The sequence below is a fragment of the Caloenas nicobarica genome, chromosome Z (assembly GCF_036013445.1).
Source record: "Caloenas nicobarica isolate bCalNic1 chromosome Z, bCalNic1.hap1, whole genome shotgun sequence".
Lineage (NCBI taxonomy): Eukaryota > Metazoa > Chordata > Aves > Columbiformes > Columbidae > Caloenas > Caloenas nicobarica.
The window spans coordinates 73,432,492-73,456,046 of record NC_088284.1 but is presented as its reverse complement, the minus strand read 5'-3'; the positions used below and the strand labels follow the sequence as shown (position 1 = coordinate 73,456,046).

The following is a 23,555-nucleotide window of genomic DNA, read 5'->3' as shown; positions in this document are numbered from 1 at the left end:
ACTGACACAATATGTTTAAAGTAGCAGCCACAGACTGATTCTTGTTGAGATTGAGAGCATTATGGGAAAGTTTAGCAGTCCTGGGAAGGAACTGTAGCCAAGCTAGGGAGGGAGCTCCTCCCAGTGACAGAGAAAAGCCACAGCCACGTTTTTCAGGTCAGCAACATCTGCTGTGGAGGAGAGGACACATTTACTACTTCATACTGGGATCAATGGGGCAGAACATGGAAATAGTTCTTTCTTGCCACTGAGACATACCCCAGAAACTTGCAGCCCTTTGTGCCTTCCTTTTCACCTGACAAGAAATACCAGATGAAATGCAGAATGGGTTTGGTGCAAGATGCTGACACTTAGATCACTAATTACTCCCCTCAGGATATTCAGCTGTGTTTCTGAATGCAGCAGGCAGACAGTCCAAGCTGGGTTACCACTGCTACATAAGAGACTCTGTTCTGCATCCCATTCTGTATTTGATTTTCCTAAGAGGGCTGTGTAATGAGATGACTGAAAATTAACCTATCAGACATACACATGGCTATCAGGCAAAAAGAGGAGTAGAGCTGGTGAAGCAGCTGTGCTCAGCCTTGTTCAGGATGGTCTTTTGACATATATTCAGCACTGCTAGTGTGTGACTTTTCCTGGGTGCCTGGATAGATACTAGAGACCTCCTCTCTGATGTGGATATCGCCTATCAACTTTCCAGTTTGCTACTGCAAAGTATCTAGGGCACTGTTAGTGCACAGCAATCTGTGCATTGTGTGGTTGCCCAGAAGAGCATCTGATGGTCCCTAGCCCTCAGGCAGCTTTCATGGCCCTGGTGACAAGAATCTAATACCTGCCTTGAGTGGAAGATCATTATCTGTCTTACTTTGGTGAAGCTGTCACAGCACACTGGTCCCCTCTGATTCTGTGTGTGCAGCTGGACGTGGAGACATCAATACATCAGCTCCAGGCAAGAATGCCAAGTGCAACTACAAAAAGCAGGCAGGATGCTGGGTCTAGAGTCCAGCTTGGGAGACCTGAGGTATATGCAGCAGGGACAAGAATGTCCTGAAAGGAAGTGTGATGGGCAAGAAATAAACTAGAGTGGTTCTGAGAGGAAAGAAAAAGTGTGAAGCCCAGATTTTGTATTTTCATGGCAAAGAGGCCAGGAATGGAGAACACTCATACTTAAAAGTTAATGATACTGCAATTTAGCACGCTTCTATATGCTTTACATTTTTAACTGAGTCATCCAACAATACTCGCTATCTGTTCAAACTTGGAATCTTAATTTTTTGTTCTCTTTTTGTGTTGACAGCCTTGTTTCCACCCACTACTGCCCAATCCATATGACACAGAGAGTTCTTGCTGGGGACTCGCTCTGCTTTGTGTCATGAGGAACAGGATCTACTGAGGGAGCACCTGAAAGCCGTGATTTGCAAAATGGTACACATTATGCATTCATGGTGTTTGTTCCTCTGAGGAGTGTGAGGTTGAAGGCTAAGCTGTTGAGACTGTCCTTGAGGCTCAAAGTTCAGACAAAGAATATCAACTTAATAATTGACTACAGAAGGCCGTGGAAGAAAAGTCACTTGTCCTCACCGTCCATCATCCTTTATTAGGGGTTTGATTTTCTGAGATGGCAAGTAATCTAATTTCTCATTAAGCTTGTTAAACTGCAGATTAAAACCTTAAGAAAAACAATGTCTAAGGTCTTTCTGGCTTGGTAACAGGCAGTGCTCCTTGTGACACATTTCATTTTTCAAGCAACATTTTTAATGCACATTACAGAATAATTTCCTGAAAGCAGCTCAATCCCTGGATCATATGATATGTATGCATAAGGGAGGACCTAATGCTTAATCCAGATTGGAATGTGCCAGGCCGTGAAACCAAACAGTTACCTTCACACAATGGCAAGGGTTTACTCCAGCTCCCATTGGCAAGACATGTGATATTCTGGGGCCCAACGAGATGGTATCCAGAGTTGCACACAAAGGTTACATTACTTGTGTATGTGTTTCCGGTAGAAATGGCCTCTGCTTTTTCTATTGAGGGATGCAGCCCACAAGTAATTCCTAGGAGAGGAGAAAACTTTTTTGTTTTATACAGACAACAAAGGCCATACTGTCTGTCTGTTACACACTCACAGCTCTGTTCACACAGTGAATTATGGAAAGATGGGAAGAAGGAAGCTGTGAAGTATTACATAGAGAAGGGTTATAAAATGCCATGCCTGCCCTCTCTCCTGGGCTTCAGGCTGCAGACACCTGAGAGAGAATGTGCCCGAATGTATCTAATGGTGGTGTAAGCTATGAGGTGTGTTCGGTCAAGTGCAAGGTGATCTCAAGATGTTTCCAAGAAAAATGACAGTAGTTTAGAAAGATCTCGTCCCCTGTCCTGCACATACTGTGCAGCAAATTGGTCAAAGGTGAGACAGGAGAATGCAAGGGGTAGGACTACAATATCACCATGAGAACCTGGGAAATGGTTTATTCGTAAAGACTATAAAATCTTGGCATTTGATTTATAAGCTGTGTGAAATAAGTAATAAATCCTTCCTTCCATGCTTCCAAAATTAATCACTTTCTGCTGCACAGAGAGCCAAGATTTGATATTAAGAAGCAGAGTCTTGATCTCCAGGGTGGCCAGGATATTTTAGCATTGGCACGACAGAGATGAACCATCGCAGCACATGACGTCCAAGACCCTGGACACACAATGCAAGGCAAATCAAACACAGCAGGCCACACTTCCTCCTCTACTGACCTGAGTGTGACTTCATGCTTGTGCCATTTTAATGTGCCAGAAGGAGCTCCCTTCAGGTCAGAGAGGAACCACCAAGGAGAACTTCTCTGCAGGCTTTTCCTCTGGCTCCTCCTGTTACAGCCCTCCAGCTGGAGGGGGAAACTGGGAGGAAGCCAGCAAAAGCACTCTCTCAGTTTGCTCCCTGGCTATTCTGGAAAACTGCCACCATGTTGCTACGATTGCTACTTACGTGTGCATAAAGGGGCGGAGGGGCTCCACTTTTTGTCAACGTGGCAAATCCTTCGGCTTGGTCCCTGTAGCTCAAAGCCAGGGTTACAGCTGTAGAAAACCTCATTGCCAAACAGGAACTCCTCTCCCTGAACAGATCCATTTTCTATCACATCTGGGGGTCCACATGATACTCCTGTAACATAACGAATACATTCCAATCAGACATAACACATATGGCCTGTCCTGCTCACAGCTCCTCTACAGGTTTTATTCTGAGAAACACAGAAATAGCACGGTGTTTATCTGGGCATTCTCATATATTTGCCACTGAGTAGCAGAGCAGCATCATGCTTGGTGCTTCCAGTTCCTGCTAAAAGACAAAATTTATGGCAGCTGTGCTGGCAGGAAGCCTCAGGAAATTCCACTTACAGCCAACAGTTGAAGTCCACGTAAGTGTTTATACAGACAACTTCTATTTTGGCACTGCAGTCAGTGTGCATCAGACATCTCATAGAAGTGAAGTACCTTTGAGAATGAGTATCCGTAGAGTTACATTTGAGGATGCTACGTACCTGTGACTCATGGCAACTGATGTTTTCAAAGTTCCTCAGTAACCCCAGAAATCAGGACCTCAAGTGTGAGAACTATTTAAACCTGGAAGCTGTCTGCACAGCTTTCTAAGGGATACAGGAGCAAGGCAGAAGGTGTAGTGATTTCCTTCACACTATTACCTGCACACACCAGCAATTCTGCTCGTCCAGGCTGTTATGAGTTATCAGTGGTACTTACCAAAATTTTTCACGCAAATGAAGACAGTATGAGTTATAAAGCAAAATGAGCATTACTGTTTTCTGTTGTATAGAATCACCCTTGATCAATTTTGAGTTATAAACTCAGGTGGAACATACTTCTGCACACTGGCACTGTGCCACTCCAAAGCTTGTCTTCTTGGCAAGTCCGTTCTGCATCACCCTGTGAAATATAAGAAAATGCTCAAAGAAGAACTTTACTTAGTAAACTCTTTTCTCCCATCAATTCTAGTATCCAGCAAACCCAGGATGTTTTCCCTCCGTGTACAACCCACGTAAAGAGATGTTAAATGTTACAGTCCAAGTCTACTAGCAGAGTTTAGGGTAGAACTCCCTCCAGCAAAGTGACAGGTATTGTTTATAAACCAAAAGTTTGTGGGGCCAGTTAGTCAGCTCTCTTGTCCTCCCCCTGGAGTATCATCTTTCTTGTCAGTTTTACCATTCTGGTTCCCAGGAATGTGTGATGACAACAAATTTTCTCCTTTCAGGATCCACTTACAGAGAATCTAACTAGCATTTTTTTCAACAACAGTACCAGCTTGTGTTCTATAAATGTAACATACTGATTTTGACCACATTGCAAACTCATTCTTTACATTTGCTTAAAAATAATGATATTTCTTTCTTACGTAGAGGCTTTATTGCCAGTGTAATAGTCCTGGATTTATTTCTTATCTTCTTCCAAGATGTGGAGAAAAACATCTAAATCTGTGCCTTGAAGTAGTGTACTTTCATTACAAAGCAAACCCATCGACAAGGGCGGCTGTTTGTCATGGGTATTGTATGGCATCACACCCAATGGACTTTGATTCTCAAAGGGAAAAAAGCAGGACTTCTCTTCAACATCAGGGAGACTGACACTAGGTGGCGAAGCTGTAAGATAAAGCCTTGAAGGACTTTTTACTGTATGAAAGCACTAGCTTTTTGCCTCCAAAAATCATTCGAAGCAGCAATTCTACCTAACTGTCTGAATACCAACTCATGCCTCCATCCCCAGTCATATTACGTAAGTGGAAATGTAATGCAAATTAAATTTATTGTTACCTAAGCATTCCCTAAACTCTCCTTATTTTTATACTGAGTGACTGAGTGAATTCACTCCTGGCAGAGTGAATTCATGTGCATGAGTTTTTTAATTTATTATTGGTGTCATGACAGTACAAAGGAAGCACAATCCTGTGTTCTGCTTGTTACTCACAAAACACAGTGTTAAGAGCCAGCCTCTGTCCTGGAGATACCTCACTACTTCATGCCTCTGGATGTGGCTGTGCCTTACTCTGCCATCACCTGGGGATGGTGGAGGCCATGCTGTACCTCACCAACACGCTTTCATTTCTGAATTCACTGCAGCTTTTGAAAACACACCTGAGGCAACTCTGAATTGGCTTGCCTGAGTCCTGATAATGGGACAGCAGTGCTGCTCCAGAGCTCAGGAGGGGATAAGAGCCCAATGCTCAAAATAAAAACAATGGGCAAGAAAGAATTTTGTTCCTTTCTCCACCACAGAATAAACTTGCTATTGAACAATCACGAATCTCCTTGAATTAATGAAACAAGAGATATCACTTTCATACCATCTAGCAACGTCACACGACTGAGGGCAGTGGAGTTTATTGGGAGCTTTGAATCTGAAAGGCACAATGTAGCAGACACAATGCTTGGGACATTATGAAGTTAAGGGAACAATGCAGCCAAACTCAGGCCAGAGAACCAGTTTAAGAGAGCAATACGTGAGAAATTAACTCTTCCACGATTTATGGTCAGAACCACATATAATGCTGTATTTGCAGAGGGCTGAAAAGAACCTTCAGTTAAAAAACAAAACAAAACAAGACAAAACAAACCCCACAACACTGAGAAGTATCTGCTGAACATGTATCTCTGAACAGGATGCTTATATTTGCTTCAGTTACACCCTTAGATCACTCAAGGACCAGGAGCCTTCTACAGACACTTACAACAGCAGATAACCAGCTTCAGTAGCAGTTAAGGGACTGTATCAACATGGACCAGACATAGTACATTCCCACAGTCATCATGTAAGAACTGAAAATGACCACTAAAGGTTTAGAGTGCTGGAGATTTGAGCTTGCTTACTTGTAACTCATAGCCAGAATCACATTTATAAAGAATCACATCTTTGTAACTGTATTTAGTGCCAACCAGAAACCCATGCTCTGGAGGCTCTGGGATCCCACAGGACACAGGAATGCAGATGTCATCAGAAAACGAGGGCACCCAAATGCCACTCTCCTGAAAAATAAATGTAATTAGAAGTGTGAAGGTACCATTTTAATTCATAGCTAAATTAAAGTATCATATCTAAATGTAATAACTAAATGTCATATCTAAATGAAAAAGTCAGGAAAATCATATTAGAAGCATCCAATGGCTGTGGGTATACAGATGTGGTTAATGTAATATTATCTCTACAATCCTTAATAAAGCTCAGTAATTTAATTAACACTTTTAAGATGTCAACATAGACTGGAGCTCAGCTTTGGCATGAATGTTCAGCTTAGACTTACAAGATAGAAGGAACAAAAAGTAAATGGTGAAACAGAAGCTTGGAAAAGCAAGTTGACTTGTACAAGGTCACCTAATAGCTCAGGGAGCACACCAGGAGAAGAATGAAAATTACAGATGCCTCATTCTGTGTTCTGCACTTCTCTCCTGGCTGCATGTCTAACACCATGACTAAGTGCCTCAGCTGTCTTCCCAGACTCTCTACGAGAAGTCTGATACATGCAGAGACACGCATCAAACACACCATCTCCTACTTCCACAGATCTTTGAAACAGCAAAATAAGGGGAAAACCTTTCCTTAGGAAGTGCTGATTCTGCAAAAACATGCATGCTCAGCTTTTCTCTTATGAGCAGACTTACTGACTTTAAGGGGTCTATTTACAAGCTTGTCCACAGCCAATACGACAAGCGGTTACTAGCAGAACTGATGAGGATGTTTGCTCTTTAACATACAAAGGATTTCTGTGGTTGCACAGTGGATTAAGATGTGCACTGCCTGTTATTCTGGAGGAAAAGAGCACTGCACACAATCCTCAAAATATATTAGAAAAATTGGACATTTTTTTTTAAATCTTGGACATGATTTATTCCTGGAAATGTGACAAAAGGAACGCTTTTCTAAAGGACAGCATTAGTGTTCGATGGAAGAAGAAATTAATAATTTCTAGTTCTGGAAGTAAATACATGGAAAACTAATAACTGCTCTTACTGGACAATACGGAAAGCATATTACATTTGTAGGACATACTTTAAATTTTTTTGTTGTGTGCAGCAAAAGCTAACAAAGGCATGAGGAGGACTCTTGAATTCAACAAAGCCAGCAAAAGAAAATGGTGCAAAGAACACTATACCTTGCATGTAGATGTGCTTGCTCCCACCAGAGTATAGCCTTCTATACATGACAAAGTGATGTTTGTGTTCACAGTGAAGTTGTCCCCAAGTACAATTATGTGGGTGATATTTGCTGGAAAGGGACACTTTCTGGGGCAACAGGAAATACTCTGAGGAGACCACTGTCCATCTTCCTGGCAAATGCATACATCCACCTCTGTCACCATTGTGTAGCCTTCCAGGCATCTGCAACACAGCATGAAGACCTGACCACAGAGACACAGCTAGGGATGAGCTAACCCTTACATTACAAAGTCAGTCATTTTTCAGCATTAGTTGCTCATAAACACACCTTGGAATTTCTCTGTTATTTCAAGGTAACCCTGTAAGAAGCATGCCTGGACTGAGTTTATTCTGTTGCAAGAGCTGGAACCTTCAGACTTCATCTGCAGCTGCTTCATGCTGCTGCAGCAACACAATGGAAATGAGTTGGTGGCTTTAGTGCTCAGAGGGTACTGAATGCTTTATTGCACTGCCCTTCCCTTTGCAAGGAGGGTGTTTGGTTAGGTAAACAGTGTGTGAGCACCAAGCAATTCTAAAGATGATCTCACTTTCTTTCAAGAACAAGCCAAGCCTTAGGCTGACCACAGGCCATTTGCTTAGACATTTTAAGCTGATTCATTCTGTTCCATATGGTGCTTCACCAAGAGCCACTCAACCGGTTTGCACAAGTGGATTCACTTGTAGAAAGGCAGACACTATCACCCCCTTCGCCTTGTTACAGATGCACGGAAATCACATACTGTTAGATTCATCCACATGCCATCTCCCAATTCTGTCTCATACTATTATCTGCTTTTACTGCCAAAAAACCATCTCCCCTTCTGCCAAGGAATTCCTCACCTTGGAGAAAGAGATCTGCAGTGTGCGCACTCCAGCAAATTAACAAAATTCCCTTTGTCTTGTATCTGATAAAGGAGAAGTTTCGCATCAGCAACACTAGCTGACAATGCAGTGTTGCAGTACAGAAGATGGGACAAGAGGGAGATCAGCCCTTCTGTATTACAACTGGCACTTGAAGCAGGAGGAAGACATAAATGGAGTACCAAAAGGGGAGAAAAATTGCACACCCTGCTGACTATGGCTGCCACTGGTAAGAAAACTTGAATGTCCAGACCAGTGTTGCAGGAGAAGAGGGATGCAAAGGGGAATGGTAAATTAAAGGCAGTGGAGGAATGCAGCCCAACAGGTTGAAATACCTTGCTGGAGTTTGACAGTGGTTCAAATAATATTTTATATGTGCATAGGAATATCAGCCTTGTCAATCTGAGCATGTGATAGGGCATAACTTTTTTCCAGGTCTTTCAAAAACTTATACTAACTGAGGGTGCATAAGCCTTGCATCTTCATTCTTTCAGAGACTTTATGGAAACAGAATGACAGCAGCATTCTTACCTGTACTGGACCTTGCTGCCATAGGTGTAAGTGTTCCCAAGAACCTCTGCATTTGGGACAGAAGGCGGAGGGCCACAGCTTAAGAGCTCACAGCTTGGGTATGGCTTCTTCCAGACACCAGTCTCTGCACAAGTCAGTTCTGGACTCCCTCGCATTACAAAACCAGTTAAGCAGGTATAGATGATGGTGTTCTCATCTGCAGGGCTGCTCCCATTGATAAATGTGTTGGGGATGACTGGTGGAGAGCCACAGGAAATCTGCCCACAGAGAGGAAACCCAGAACTCCACTTGCCTGCTGCCTCACAGGTGACTTCAGAAGGCCCCAGCAGTTTGAAGCCTTCTAGGCATTGAAACTGGGCACTTTTCCCACAGCTGAAATCTGTACCAAGAATGACCCCATTCTGAATCTGTGGTGTAGGACACAGACAGGGTAGGCAAGATGGAAGGCTTCCACTCCAGGAGCCATTGGACAAACATTGCCGTAAAGGATTGCCCTGCAACTCATAACCAGGGTAGCACACATACTGGGCAAATTCCCCATAGGTAAAGCCTGAGCCATTCAGAAAGCCATGGGAGATGTCTTCAGGATGTCCACAAATGACTGGCTCACAATGTGGAGCTTCTGAATCCCAGGTACCATCACTTTGACAGGTAAGCATAGACACTCCTTGCAGGCTATATCCTTCATTGCAGTGATAGTGCACTTCTTTCTTAAAGCCAAAATCTGAGCCACTAGTTCTCCCATTGGCAAGAGGCAGTGGCACAGGGCAGGTCACAGCTTTGCAAATTGGAGCAACTCCACTCCAGCTTCCATTCGCAAGGCAAACTCTACTCCTGTCTCCATCTAACAGGAAACCTTCGTTACAGCTGTACTCAGTACGTCTCTGGAACGTGTAGTCCTCTCCAGTCACCTGACCATTTTCCAAAACCAGTGGAGGGCTGCAGGAAACAGGAATGCAAATCGGTTCATTGCCATCCCATTTCTGGTTCTCTTGGCACTTCCTCTCTGTAGGGCCATTTAACTGGTATCCAGGATCACACTCATAGTAGACAACACTGCCATATGTGTAGTTTTCCCCTCTTATGTTCCCATTCATAAGCTCAGTAGGTGAGTTGCACGTTATTGCTTTGCAGTATGGAGCAGTGTCACTCCACTGCCGACTTGGCAAACACAGTCGTGTGTCAGAGCCAACAAGCGTGAACCCTGGCTTACAGGTGTACTGCACCGCGCTACCGAGTGTGTTCTCTGTGAAATGTAAAAAACCGTTCTCTGGAGGTGACAGAAAGGTGCACTCTATTGAAATGCAGGCAGGGGCAGTGCCGTTCCAAGTCCCATCTTCTTGGCAAGCTAGAACGGGGTTTCCAAGCAGCTCATAGCCAGAGTAGCATGTGTATAAAATGATAGTTCCAAATAAGAAAGTGGTGAGCTGCGTTGCACTGTCCTCCTTCAAGGAACCATTGAAGCCTTTCAAATTGTCAGCCAGTAATATATGTGAAAGGGAGGGACTCTCTGTAACACTCCCTTGGTCAGAACGTCTTTCCACATGTCTCACTTGCACGTACTCCCCAAAGTCAATGTGAGGAGGCAGGCCACAGTCTGTTGGGAGGCATGTTGGTGTGGAGCTAGACCAGCCTGATTCTTCACAGGTCTGCATGGCAAGACCAGACAGCTGGAAGCCTGGCACACAGCTGTAAATGACCATGGCCCCGTAGCTATAATCTGCACCCTCCACAAATCCATTCTCGATGGGCTGAGGAGGCTGACAATTTATAGCTTTGCAGGAGGGAACCTCTGTACTCCACTCCCCTGTCTCTAGGCATCTCAGTGTTGCCTCCCCTTGGAGCTGGAAACCTCTGTCACAGGAATACCTAACAGTCTGCCCATAATGGAAGTTTGTGCATGAGTATTTGCCATTGAGGATCTTCTTGGGCGTTGGGCATTGAATAGGTATGCAAGCTGGCCTTCCTCCAAGCCACTGGCCATCTTCTCCGCAAAGGATAGTTGTGTTCCCCATCAGCTCGAAGCCTGGTTTACATGTATAGAGGGCTGTGCTAAGGAAGGTGAGGCCTTGCACATCAACAATGCCATTCTGAATTTCTTCTGGTTGGGGACACTCCACGGGAATACATTCTGGCAAAGGCAGGCTCCATGAGCCATCAGCCTGGCACCTGAGGGTAGATTCACCCTTCAGTAAAAACCCATCCACGCAGACATATTTCACAGTGCTACCAAAACGAAGTGATGAAGTCAAGGGGTCACCAAAGGGGATGTATGGAGGTGCAGGACACTGTACAACCTTGCAGAAGGGAAACGAATCATTCCACTGTTGGGAAGGCAAGCATTTCAGTACAGAGGAGCCATGCAAAACATAACCCTCCTTGCAGGAGAACTGTACAACACCAACTTGGTAAGTCACTTCCCTCAAGACCAGCTGGTTTTCTGCCAAAGGTGGTTCAGGACATTTTGCGGGCACACACTTTGGGCTTTGCTTTTTGCTCCATTTCCCAGACTTCTGACATGTCCAGGAAACATCTCCAATCAGCTCATAGCCTTCATCACAGAAAAATTCAACTTTGGAGCCCATATCGAAAGTTTCTCCCTTGGAGTAGCCATGCTGGATGGGTGGAGGTTTTCCACAGCTGAGGGGAACACAGGAAGGAGGTGATTCAGTGTACCATTGCCGATTGGCTTGGCAGATAAACACTGAGCTCCCAACAAGCTGGTAGCCAGACTCACACTGATAATTTGCCTGATTCTCAAAGAAGCGTCCAGTTGTTTCCTGCAAAACAGATAAGACAAGGACATGTCTGAAATGTAGATGCACGATTGAGGCAACAGGAGGCTGATTTCATTTCTTGTGTTCTCCTGCTCTAGCTTCTAGCTGAATCTCAGACAGCAGTAACGGCTGTCTGCAAAGGAAACAATGCAAATAACTGACACAGAATATCTTGCCTCAAATGATGCACTCTGCTGTCAGGAAATCTGAGGGCACCATTGAAAGAAAACAGAAAATTCAAGGCTTAAAAGGTAAAAGGCATAAAATATTTCCTCTGCTTTCTCCCTTCCTGACCCATGAGGTCAAATAATGTGTAGACAGGAAGACAGGAAAGAAATGGATCAGGAGAAGCTGCCGTGAAATGTCCTGCTGTAACAATTCTTCAGCATACAGGTGCACTCAAGACTGGAGCCTTCAGATGTACTACTACTAGATGTTTATAAATGCCACACATGCAGCTGCAGGGTCTTGAGCAGGCAGCTGAGATGCCCCTCAAAGTTGCGGGCTGAGCTCTGACTGAGGTATTAAAATAATCCTCTAACTGGAAGGAATACCTGGATGAGTAATACTACCTAAGGAGGACAACACAGAGTGATATGCATTAATTAGAGGATGTATCTGTGTAGGACTCTGAACAGAAATTGTTGCTATTACTGCTGGAAGCCCATGTAGGGACCGGGATGCACCCCTCCTCCCCAATTTTTAGCAAATGCAGATGCCCTCCTGGCTAGATTTAAGAAAGGAGGAGGGTGTTCAGAAGAAACATGCTTTAAAAATTCAAAGTTAAATCTTTATAATAGTGTTTTTGATCTTCCTTACCACATTCTACCCTTGTGCATCAAAGCACAACACAGGTTAAGGAGTTGTTACAGGTTTCAGCTGCCACAAGGAGATTTTTAACTTCAGGCATTGTTGCAATGTAATTTGATAAGGAAAGAGAAATTCTGACTTCAGTGAAGAAGTGTGCTTGCAATGAAAGGAGAGAAATTATCCCAATATGATTTATCTATAGAAAATCAGATCTTTTTTTCATAGTAGTGAAAAGAGCAAGGCTTGTAAACTGGCAGTAGTACTTCAAATGTCTCCAGTCAGCACTGGAAAGCCAACCATGGACCAAACAAATGAAGAGTAAGACATTAAGGAAATCAATTGATTGTCATATGACATCTTGAATCTCCTAACTGAAAACCCACTTTAAGATACTAAATCCCATGGAAGTATCCATGTTTTCCAGACATGATTCTGCTGCAAATCCACCTGTTTTTCCCTTTGAGTATTCCACTCAGTGACATGCTTCCTTAATTTTGACAGAAGAGCAAAACAGAAGAAAGAAAACCCCTGCGGCAGCAATTGTGAAGACACATTCAGTTCGCTATGGTATCAAGCAGATGAGAAAACTCATTCTGTACCTTAATAAAGCCATTCTCAAGCTGCGGTGGTTCTCCACAGGACACAGGGTGGCATGTGGGCAAACTGCCACTCCAGTTGCCAGTGGCCTCGCAGGTCCGCTTTTTCTCTCCCTTGATGTAGAAGCCCTTGTTGCAGCTGTAAGCCACCACTGCTCCGAAGCTGTAGTTGGCCCCACTGGCATAGCCATTGCTAATGTGGGGAGGTTCTCCACAGCGAACAGGGATGCACTGGATGCTCAAAGGAGAAGGATTCCACTGGCCCCCTCGAAGACACTCAATCTTGGCTGAAGTGTTCAGAACAAAGCCTTCCATGCACTTGAAGCTTACGATGGAGCCAGCTGCAAACCTGGCTTTACTAATGGACTCCAGGATGCTGTATGAGACGGTGGATGGTTTTTCACAAAAATCAGCTATGCAGTGGGGCATCTCCCTGCCCTCCGGAGGCACCCACTTCCCTTCTGCATTGCAAAGCAGCTGAGAGTTATCAGCCAGGCTGTAGCCATCTGAGCAGAAGTAATAAGCTATATCACCAAAGAGGCGGTGGCCACTCTCTGGTGATGCATTTTCCACATGGGGTGGCTCATCGCAGGATACTGCCAGGCACTGCCGGTGGCTCACGTTCCACTCGCCGCTGGCTAAGCATTCTATGGTTGCAGGGCCAACTAACGTGTAACTGTGGATAAGTAAACAACATAGGAAGTCAAAAAGACAAGCATTGTCAAACACTACCTACAGTTTCCTGAAGCCCCTGCACTACAAGCTTGCTTGCTAGTACCCCAGAAGAATAGGATCCTTTACAAAAGCTATGATCAATCTCAGAAGGAAAATCTTAGAGCCTACATGTCCATGGGTGAGGTACCACAATGAGCGATACCCTAGCACACCTTGTGTACATTGTTTCTCTCTTGTCTGTCCAACTGATTACCACTCCTGAACTTCAAATTTGGTTTACACTACTACAACAAACCTAGTATTACGCTGCAACAGTTCATACAATCCTCAGAGAAATGATCCCACTGAGAAATTCTTCCCCTTTAGCAGAACTGAATAGAGAAGAAAGAGATGAAAAGCCCATAAAGGCCTTTTGGATTCCTGTATCAGCCCTATCAATATATTTTCACACTTGCAAGCAATGAGAAGCTCCTTAGTGAGTTACACAAAGATGCTCTTGCCAACAATGCACGTGGAAATTTTGTAACAAGTTCTTCCTAAAAAACCACAGAACAAATTGTTATAAAAGCCAATAAAAAGAAATTACAATGAAACTCTACCAGGTGATTACTGTTAGTGTAGTTGTATTTCTCTAATCTGGGATTCTCTAGTCACTGTGATGCAGTGACAGGCATTACTCCATGCTATTCATCACCCTGCTTAAAATGCTGCTGCTTAAACATGCCACAGTTTAGTCACAGTACCTGTGAATATCTTCTTCCTCAGTTTTGAAATCTCTGTGCTGTGTTCTCACAGAAAGCAAAGAAACAATAACTACTGCAAAGTTCCCAGTGACTCTTTCGAGCTGCAGGCTGGAAACTGGTTGCTCAGATTTTGATGGCAACATCTGTAAAAGTGCTTTGTCTTGTTTACAGGATTTGTTTTCAAAGCCTCAGGACTGGACTCCAGAAAAAAAGACTATTATGTGCTAGTGTTTAATATAATCCACTCTATTCATTGTCACAGACAGCTGTGACCCTCTTTAAATGTTGCTGTCCTATTTCATTTCAGATGCTTGCATAGGAGAGAGAAGCAGCTTTTAAAATAACAATATAGGAAGAAAACAGAATAAGGATGCTTTGCTTCAATTATGTTTCAAATAATATTGCAAAGCCAGTTTATTAGAAAAATGCTGGCTTATAAATCTACCTTTTTACATCAAGAAGGAGCAGAAAATCCTCCAGTCTGTTAGGGCCTGATGTGGCAAAAGTTCTGCAAACCTGCTCTGCCTTTTGGACAGAACAGTTTCAAGAAATTTGATGGGAGTGCTCACAGACTGTAAAGATAAGCATGTGCAAAGGTTCTTGCAGGATCAGAGTCCAGCATTACATTCATGCTCAACATCATCAAAATGGAGCCTCATCTTAATGAAGTACAGTCTGAAAAGGTTACTACCAAGAGTAGACAGAAACCAAAGAAAAATAATGCACCTCAGTAAACGAGGAGTCAGAGTTTTAAGGAGGCAGAATTTAGAATGCCAGAGCAGACAGTTCTCAAATAACATCAAACAGCTTTCTTATAGCCTGAAGTGACACAGGGAATTCTTTACGATCAGGACCTTGAGTTTACCACAGAAGTACTAGCTCTGTAGTAACTCCAAGGGAGAGGGCTTCCTATTGAATTGGTCTAACATTCCCCATGACACTTCTCCATACTCCTCTTCCAGAGTGTATTCAGCTGCTGTGAAACTACTTTAATGAATGAATGCATGTCCCATACTAACTTGACAGCCCACAAAAAACTCTCCATCACATTTCCAGAGACTTAAGACAGAAGCAGCAAAAATGAATCAGTGTGCAGTTATAAAAGACTTGTGAAGCAGTACCAGTTTTACTTGTCCTATTAGTCCAGTAGTGCTGATCTACATACCCTTCCTTACACGTGTAAGAGACCGTGCTTCCAAAAGTGAAGTTATTTCCATTGATGACCGCATCTTTGAGGGCAGGAGGGGATCCACAAGAGACAATATTGCAAGCTGGAGGCGTGCTGTTCCAGTTCCCTGAAGATGCACAGACAAGTATAGAAGGTCCCTGAAGGCTGAGACACAAAGATCATAGTTAAGGCTGCCATTTCAGTCCAGCTGAGAAACAGAGAGGAAAGAGGTGCTTTGCTTCTCACTGACTTCCTAGCCCCAGTAAAACCAGAGGGAGTCTCTCACTGGCTTCAGCAGAGGCCAGAATCTCATGCTCTGTTCATGAAAAAGCACTGCTGATGCTGTCAAAAAAGCTGGCCTTCAGATTATTTTGAAGAGACAGCTGGTAGAATTCATGTAGGCCCTCAGTGCACTGTGCAAACACACACAAATTCTGCTGTAGCTTTGCCCATCTTTGAGCCACAAAAGAAAGTCACAGGGTGCTAAAATACTTACTTAAGCTTAAATATTTACTTGTATGCCATCAACACCATGCCAATCTTGAGACTTGCAACTAGGCCTCTGTCTGAGATGTGATTTACCCAAGGACTTAAACACTATCTTCACTCAGAAAACTGAAGGAAATGATCCAGTTCAGGTTTGTTTACAAAAAGGCATTCAGTTCCTTCATGAGGTAAAGATTTTTGCCTGAGCTATGAGCCACATACATTTGATGGTATTTTTTGGTTTCCTTAGCTGAGGAAACAGCAATGCACTGGCACAAAAGGTTTTATTACGTTGTCTAATAGAGGTATTCAACACCACCCTGAGATGCCCTGGGTGAACCTGCTAGCCTCCAGCTCCTGTGTCAGCTGGCTATGGATTCCCAGTAGGTCCCATGTCATATCTGAGAGCCCTAAACAGTTGTGTCTGATTTCCTGTGATTGAGTCTCAGATAGTATTATACCCCCATGTTTAGTTGACTGAAACGAGCTCAGGGTTAATGGAAGAGAACAACACTGACTTCTAAAGCCCTTATGGATATGGCACAGGCCCTTGTCAGGGCAAGGGGCTCTGCCTACCTGTGGGAATACATTTTAACACAAAAAGCACATTAAGAGGTGCTTGAAGAAAGGGGCAGGGTCCACAATTGGGTCCAGAAATAATGCATAAGAAGGACACTGTTTGGGAGAGGTTGCCCTGGGGTGGTGACTCTCTCACCAGGCTATGCAGGTAAAGGGAAAGAGTCACAAATGATGTGGTATTTGCTGCCTATACCTCCTAAGTTCATGGCAAAAAAATTCACTGACACTGGTAAAAACACTGCCTGGTTTAGTGGGGTACAGAGAAGCCCACACTGTGGATCTGTGACTTAACATTACACTGGACTGCAGCTGAGGTATCCATTTGTATTAACATGATTAGAACATTCACCAAATGAGCACACCTCACCTACCTGCCTGCATCTGGACAAGGGAATGCTCGCAGCACAAAAATACAGAAAAAACTCAGATCCATATTGAGACCTGCTTTACTGCAGAGTAAACCTGCTAGAGGTATGAGCAGATATCAGGAAAGGCACAATCTTGCACTTAAAGCCACATCCTTGAATACAGAATTACTGTTTTAATTTGTAATTGCAGCATATTAAAAAAGTGTTTCAAATATAACTGCTTACAAACGTAAAACAGAATAAAAGCCTAGAATAAATAACGACTACAAAGAGTTCAAGCAGCAAATTCTTAACTTCCAGAAGGTTCTTTCATCACAGAATCATATAATAGAATCATAGAACGTCCTGAATTGGAAGGGACCCACAAGGATCATTGAGTCCAACTCCTGTCCCTGCACAGGACAACCCCACAGTTCACACCGTGTGTCTGAGGACATTGTCCAGTCTCTTCTTGAACACGGTCATGCTTGAGGCCGTGACATCTCCCTGGGGAGCCTGTTCCAGCGCTCCAGCACCCTCTGGGTGAAGAACCTTTTCCTAATCTCCAACCTGAACCTTCCATGGCACATCTTCCCGCCATTCCCTCGGGTTCTGTCATTGGTCGCCTTGTGAGGAAGCTGCAGACCATGATGAGGTCTCCCCTCAGTCTCCTTCAGGATGAATAAACCAAGTGACTTTAGCTGCTCCTCATATGGCTTCTGCTCTAGACTCTTCACCAGCTTCATAGCCTGTTCTGGACACTCTCCAGCAGCTTTATACCCTTTTTATCCTGTGTCCCCAGCCCTGCACACAGTGCTCCAGGTGAGGCCGCTCCAGTGCAGAGCAGAGTAGGATAATCCCCTCCCTGCCCGGCTGGCCATGCTGTGCTGGGTGCACCCAGGACACCGGTCCCTCTTGGCTGCCAGGGACACTGTTGGCTCATGTTCAACTTGCCCTCAACCAGAACCCCCAGATCCCTCTCCATGGAGCTGCTCTCCACCATTTCGTCCCCCAGTCTGTATGTACAGCCAGGGCTGCTGTGTCCCAGGTGCAAAATCTGGCACTTGCCCTTGTCAAAATTCATACAGCTGGTGATTGCCCAGTTCTCCAATTTGTCTAGACCCCTCTGCAGGGAAAGCCACTGTAAAGCCTCTGCACCAAAGCCATTGTAAAACAATAGCAAAAATAATATTGGGTATGCACTGAAGCTGTAAAGGTATGATAATCTTTAAAGACAAATGAGAACTTTCAAAAATAATGACAACTATTTTTCTGAATATTGAAAATATGTTCTTTAGCTTGATGGTAAAATGAAAGCACTGCATATATATTTATATACATATATAAAATCCTGAATGACTTTCATCTTTAGGATGAAATACATAAAGTATCTTCAAGATATAAAGAATTCTTTAAAAATTCTATTTGACTATTTTATCTTTCTGAGCAACGACCCCAGCTTTGTCTCTTTCAGAGATAAGGTACAACTTCTAGCAAGCATGCCACTTGCAATTGACTCAGGAATGTTCTTGCATTTACCTGTATCCATTGTTACAGGTGTATGATATAGAGGAAAGGTAGGTTGTGCCAGTGAGTGTGTATTTTCCATTGCTGATATCCTGTGGGCTAGGACATGTCACAATTTCACAGGAGGGAGGAGGGTGATTCCAAATGCCATTAGCAAGGCACAGAATTTCCTTTTCACCCACTAAGTTGTATCCATCATTGCATCTAAGTTAGAAGAAAAGAAGTGCTATCAAACACAGAGCCTTTTATGCACAACATAATCAGGCATCCCTTTTCTCTCTTCATCCACACCTGATACAATGTCTCTGCAGGGCATAGAGAGGCAGTAATGGCATAAACATTCAGCTCTTCTATTGAATAGCCACAGCTATAACCAAATGTCTTTCCATTACTGTAATCCCATCTTGCTTGTTTCATTTCAACCACTCTCTCAATTCAGCCATACTCTCATTTGTTGCCAGATTCTCAATCAATTATTAATATAGCACTTTGAACATACTGAATTCCTACCTGTACACCACCTTGTTTTGGTATGTAAAATTTGAGCCCAAAATGGCACTGTTCTCTGGAATAACTGGCCCACCACAGGATACAGCTTCAAAAAGACAGGATCACAAGAGAGGTTGATACAACACAAATAATAAAGAATGGAAAATCATGACTTGCTTTGCTTTCTCTAAATAGGTTTGAAGAGGAGTAAAGCCCTAGCTAACACTGGCTTCTTGACATTTAGGGCTTTTTATTTGACTTCACCATACTGAGAAATTGGACTAACTAGAAATAAATAGCTGGAACTGTTCTACACACCACATGCTTGACTGTCAAGAGGACTCCATATTCACCCCTCCCTATGGAAAAAGTAATTGTTTTTTGACATTGTCTTAGTTACTCTTTCATTTTACCCTTTTGCCTCACCTCATTAGCTCTGGTTTTCTAAATAAACTATTTCTGCAATTATATCATGTATTTGTATGTGCACCAGCCTGTCCTCTCTGGTTGCTGCTTATCCAATGAAACACAGACATTAAGTTCCCACAAGTTCCTTGAAAACAGGAGGCTAGGTGGAGTCGAATCACACTTTTAATGCTTGTGTTAAAATGAGTATATGACTTTGACACTTCAGAGAATCTGTGTAAGCCAGTACCACTATGACTATGACAACTGTTGGAAAACCTTCAACTGATGGTTAAGTCTTGTGAGACAATAGAGACTTCAACATTGAGACCCAGGTCTGCTAGAACAGGGTTTTGTTAGCTGCTGTGGTCTTCAGAGGCTGTGCAATATGACCTTCCCCCTTCCTTCTCTCTAAAAACACATATCACAATACGCATCCTCCCCATGAACTACACCTTCACAATATGGTATGGGGTGGCTCCACTCTCCAGACTCCATGCATGTAAGTTTAGTCATTCCTGTCAGCTGAAACCCTTCTTCACAGGAAAATGTCACTTCACTGCCAACACTGTAAGTGTTCCCATATAAATGACCGTGCTCTGGACTTCCTGGATTATGGCATGTCACTGGTTCTGAGGAGGAAGAGAGAAACTATCAATAACATAACTAAGTACCAGGTTTTATAAACAAATTGCAGGAGATATCCTTGGGAATTTTCTCAAAGTAGGAAGGCAGAGCATGTAGAAAACACTCATAAGCAGTTTACAGCCTTACCAACTTTTCTGTGTACTGTATGTGACAGGCACTGAAGACTCATGCAAGTAAACTAATCTTGAGATGAAAGAGCTCTCTGTAACTGAGTTTGCACTCATTGTCAGAAACAAATAGATCTCTCATTTTTCCCTCGGTGAGGGAAAGCCCATTGCAGCACGTCCAGCCCTGAACATGAAATCAGCTTAGCTACCTTTTATCCCAACCTGTGCCACAGTCTAGTCATCTTCATGCAAAGTTACCTTGCTTTGTATTTCCACATGCAGCTCAAGCCCTACTCAGATGCCTGTATTTAAATATTTCTTCACTGCACAGCTCTGCTCTGAGAAGTGACAGACTGTGGCATGCACCCTTCCCAGGACTTCAGCACATGTGCTCCATGTGCAAGAGGATTGTCCATGTGTGTAGGTCTCGAAGCAGAATCCCACTGACAGTTGTCTCCACAGGGAGAGGCGTGTTCTCAGGAAACAACATGAGACACTTCATCACTGCCCCATTCAGGCCAAAGTGACCTGGAGATGAGAGCATGCCTGCCCTGTCCCTGTGTGGATATCAATTACTGGCAACTGTCTTCCACAGCAGGAAGCAAGATACTGGGCTACAGAGAACCTTGGAAAGGCTACCGGAATGTTTTTCTTTCCCATACCTGCACATTTTTTACCATCTCCTGTGTAAGGAGGGATGCAAGTGCAAACATACGATCCGTTTGTGTTAAGACAAGATGCATGCTCATCGCAGTCTGATCCAACCGCACATTCATCAACATCTACAAAGAAGAAACACAAAAAAAATGTCTCTAGGGTGGTATTTGTATTAAGCATCTGTTTTAAATTTCTGCCCCACTAACTGTCAAGAAGAATCACTTGAATTGTATAATTAAAAATCACTCTTCAATACATTTTCTGATGCACTAGTAAAAATATTTTGTATTTAAATTAATATTTATGCTTTCTCTATAATTTACTACACAATATAGTGAAACATGAGAAAACCAGAGACAAATCCTATTAACCTTCAGTCAACACTTCCACAAAAAGTATCTAGCTTCCAAATAGTAAAAGAACAGACATCGTAACTCGTGCTGTTACCACTAGTATGGACAGACACTACGAAGGAGCACTTCTGCATTAAACACTTGCTTGGGAAATCCTTTATCTTGAACTTCCCACCTACAAGAAAGGAAAACTCAGCCAAGAAGGGAAACAGTCTGAACATAAAATATGATTAGAGCCCCATCTTTGCTGAAGAGAATTACATTAGACTAGGAATGAAAAGTGCCTGCAGTTACCAGAAAAATTAAAATCAGTTAAAAATATATTAGTTATTATAATTAACTACTATTAATAAATAACTACTATACTATAGTAGTGCCTAGAAGTGCCAATTGATGATTTATGTTCCATGTGGCTTGGTACTGTACAGCAAAAAATTCCCTCACTCCAGAATATTTCATATCAGCTTTCAAATCTTGATGGTACAGAAGTGTTCTTTGTATATAAAAAATGAGTCATAAATTGCAAAGGGTCATTTCCAAAGTATCTAAATGAAAAATGCTGGCATCAGTGATTATTCCTTATATAAACAAGAATGTAATAGATAGAACAGTTCTTCATTTAATAGCCCTGCTACAGGACAGCTGTTGAACTAGGGGCTGGAGTTCTTTGCCTGTTTCCAGGCAAAAACCCAACATGGTTAAAAAGCAAGAAAATTTACTGAATTTCTGTATTGTTTATTGCTGACCACCATTAAAAGAACCCAACAATGTTCTGAAAATAAAATGAGTTTCTTTCTGAGGTGTAGGATAAATACTGCACATTAAAATCAAAACAGTTGTAAGTTACACAAGCATCAGGAGAATGCAAAGTGTTACCACAGCAGAACTGGAATGACTGCTCCTCCTGTAATGTCTGGTAAGGCAAGGAAGAGTGGAAGGACAGTATGAATCAGATCCACAACAGAGCAAAAGGAATGCCCCAGGGCATAGGCGTACCAGGCTTTGTTAGCACCTGCCTGGAGCATGAATCAGAAAGGTAAAGGGTGGGTCAGTGTGCCAAAGCCACTCTTGTTTTCCCCTTAGTCTACTCTGCTTTATGAGAGACAAGGCAACCTGGAAGGTGGGGCTCAGGGCTTCTCCTTCTCAAGATCATGCTTCCTGCTGCACAGACGTTCAAATATTTGGACAGCCTTGCAGCACCTGCTCTGAGCCTGCTCTTATTTAAGCCTTGGTATAAAGTGCAAAGGAGAAAAGCAAAGAGAGGAACAACAGACTGGGTGATCTGTTTGGAGACAGGATGTAGACAGGATGAAACCAGATGGATCCTACTCTAAAGTGAATTTTCATAAAACTAAAAGACTTTCGGCTTTTGTTTTGCTCATCTTGACTGAAAAAATTACATGCTATACCTGCATAAAATTAAGAGTCAAATCAAACACAAATCTTGCCAGATTGTTACCCTGCAGCTCCCATGTTAGGCGTGACTATGACAGCTACAACTAGCTAGTGGATTCCAGCAGGGATCTGTTGGAGGCATGGCCCTACAAGAACTGTCACACCCCGTCCTCTGTATACAGTACTATGGTGGTCTGTCTCACCTTTCAGCTCCTGCAGCTGCATCTGGTACACCACGTCCAGCTGACCAGAAAGCAAGTTATGGTGTGACAACTTTGTGACCTGTGTCCGCAAGTGAACTCTCAGCCCTCCCAATGCTGCAGCTGCTTGCTGACAGGTGTGTGTGACTGACCAATAAGCCCACACAATGGAAGAAGGCTCAGAGGAGAGTGGCAAAGGTGAAGCTCAGGAATAATGCAGTGTGTGACCGACCACTGCTGTTACAAAGAACATGACTCAATGCAAGGGGACAGGAAAGTGGCCTCTGTTTTAGGTAAATGGCTATCAACAATTGAGTGGATCAGCTGGTGGTGTAAATGTCTCTCTGAGGTAGCCACACTGGTATGGAGGTGGAACTGAACGCATGGCTCAGGCCAACATAGAGTATGAAAACCAGAAAATTAGCAATGGGCTTGAGGTTTCAACCCACATATTCATTCCCAGCTACTGGTGATGCTCGGTTTCATGACAGTGAGCATATTCTAAAGACTGGTATTGGTATTGTGATTGAATTATGTATTGCAATTGCTGTATTTTGCTAAGTGTAGCTCTCATTTATTTGTTTTGTGCTAGTCAGTATACCTTGTATCACTCTGCTAAATCAGAAATCCTGTGCAGCATCAACTATCTTCAAATAAGTAAATTTGGTATTAATATTAAGCATTACAAGTTCCACACAAGGAACATCTAAAAGAACCCAGTCAGAGAGTATGGGACACTAACAGTGTGCTGAAGCACAGGGACATGCACAGGTTAGAAGCAGAGAATGCAAGGTCTCCAGGGCTAAATGAGCCTGGATTGAGAGAGGCTGGGAGTGCAATGCAGACTTATTAACTGTGGGGCATACTAGAGGACTGACAGAGAAAGGTGCCAGAATATAGTTTTGGTTTCACATAATGCTGAGCATGGTATTCTGGAAAGGTGAATATTTTTGAGTGTGATTTCTGAGACTCTGGTCAGCCTTCACAATTTCAGAATGAAATTCCACCCAA

At 43.2% G+C, this 23,555-nt stretch overlaps 1 protein-coding gene across 1 annotated transcript in view; it reads right to left on the bottom strand.

Moving 5' to 3' along the window:
* The window catches only part of SVEP1 (sushi, von Willebrand factor type A, EGF and pentraxin domain containing 1), a 131,474-nt gene that overhangs the window by 20,753 nt on the left and 87,166 nt on the right, over positions 1–23,555 (bottom strand). The window contains exons 32-43 of the mRNA XM_065655399.1: positions 20,602–20,721; positions 19,640–19,816; positions 18,801–18,885; positions 18,303–18,494; positions 15,349–15,516; positions 12,769–13,441; positions 8,583–11,362; positions 7,148–7,373; positions 5,868–6,023; positions 3,870–3,933; positions 2,981–3,154; positions 1,887–2,060 (exon numbers count right to left, since the gene is read on the bottom strand). Of these exons, the coding sequence (XP_065511471.1) occupies positions 1,887–2,060; positions 2,981–3,154; positions 3,870–3,933; positions 5,868–6,023; positions 7,148–7,373; positions 8,583–11,362; positions 12,769–13,441; positions 15,349–15,516; positions 18,303–18,494; positions 18,801–18,885; positions 19,640–19,816; positions 20,602–20,721 (4,989 nt within the window). The remainder of the gene's footprint in view (positions 1–1,886; positions 2,061–2,980; positions 3,155–3,869; positions 3,934–5,867; positions 6,024–7,147; positions 7,374–8,582; positions 11,363–12,768; positions 13,442–15,348; positions 15,517–18,302; positions 18,495–18,800; positions 18,886–19,639; positions 19,817–20,601; positions 20,722–23,555) is intronic.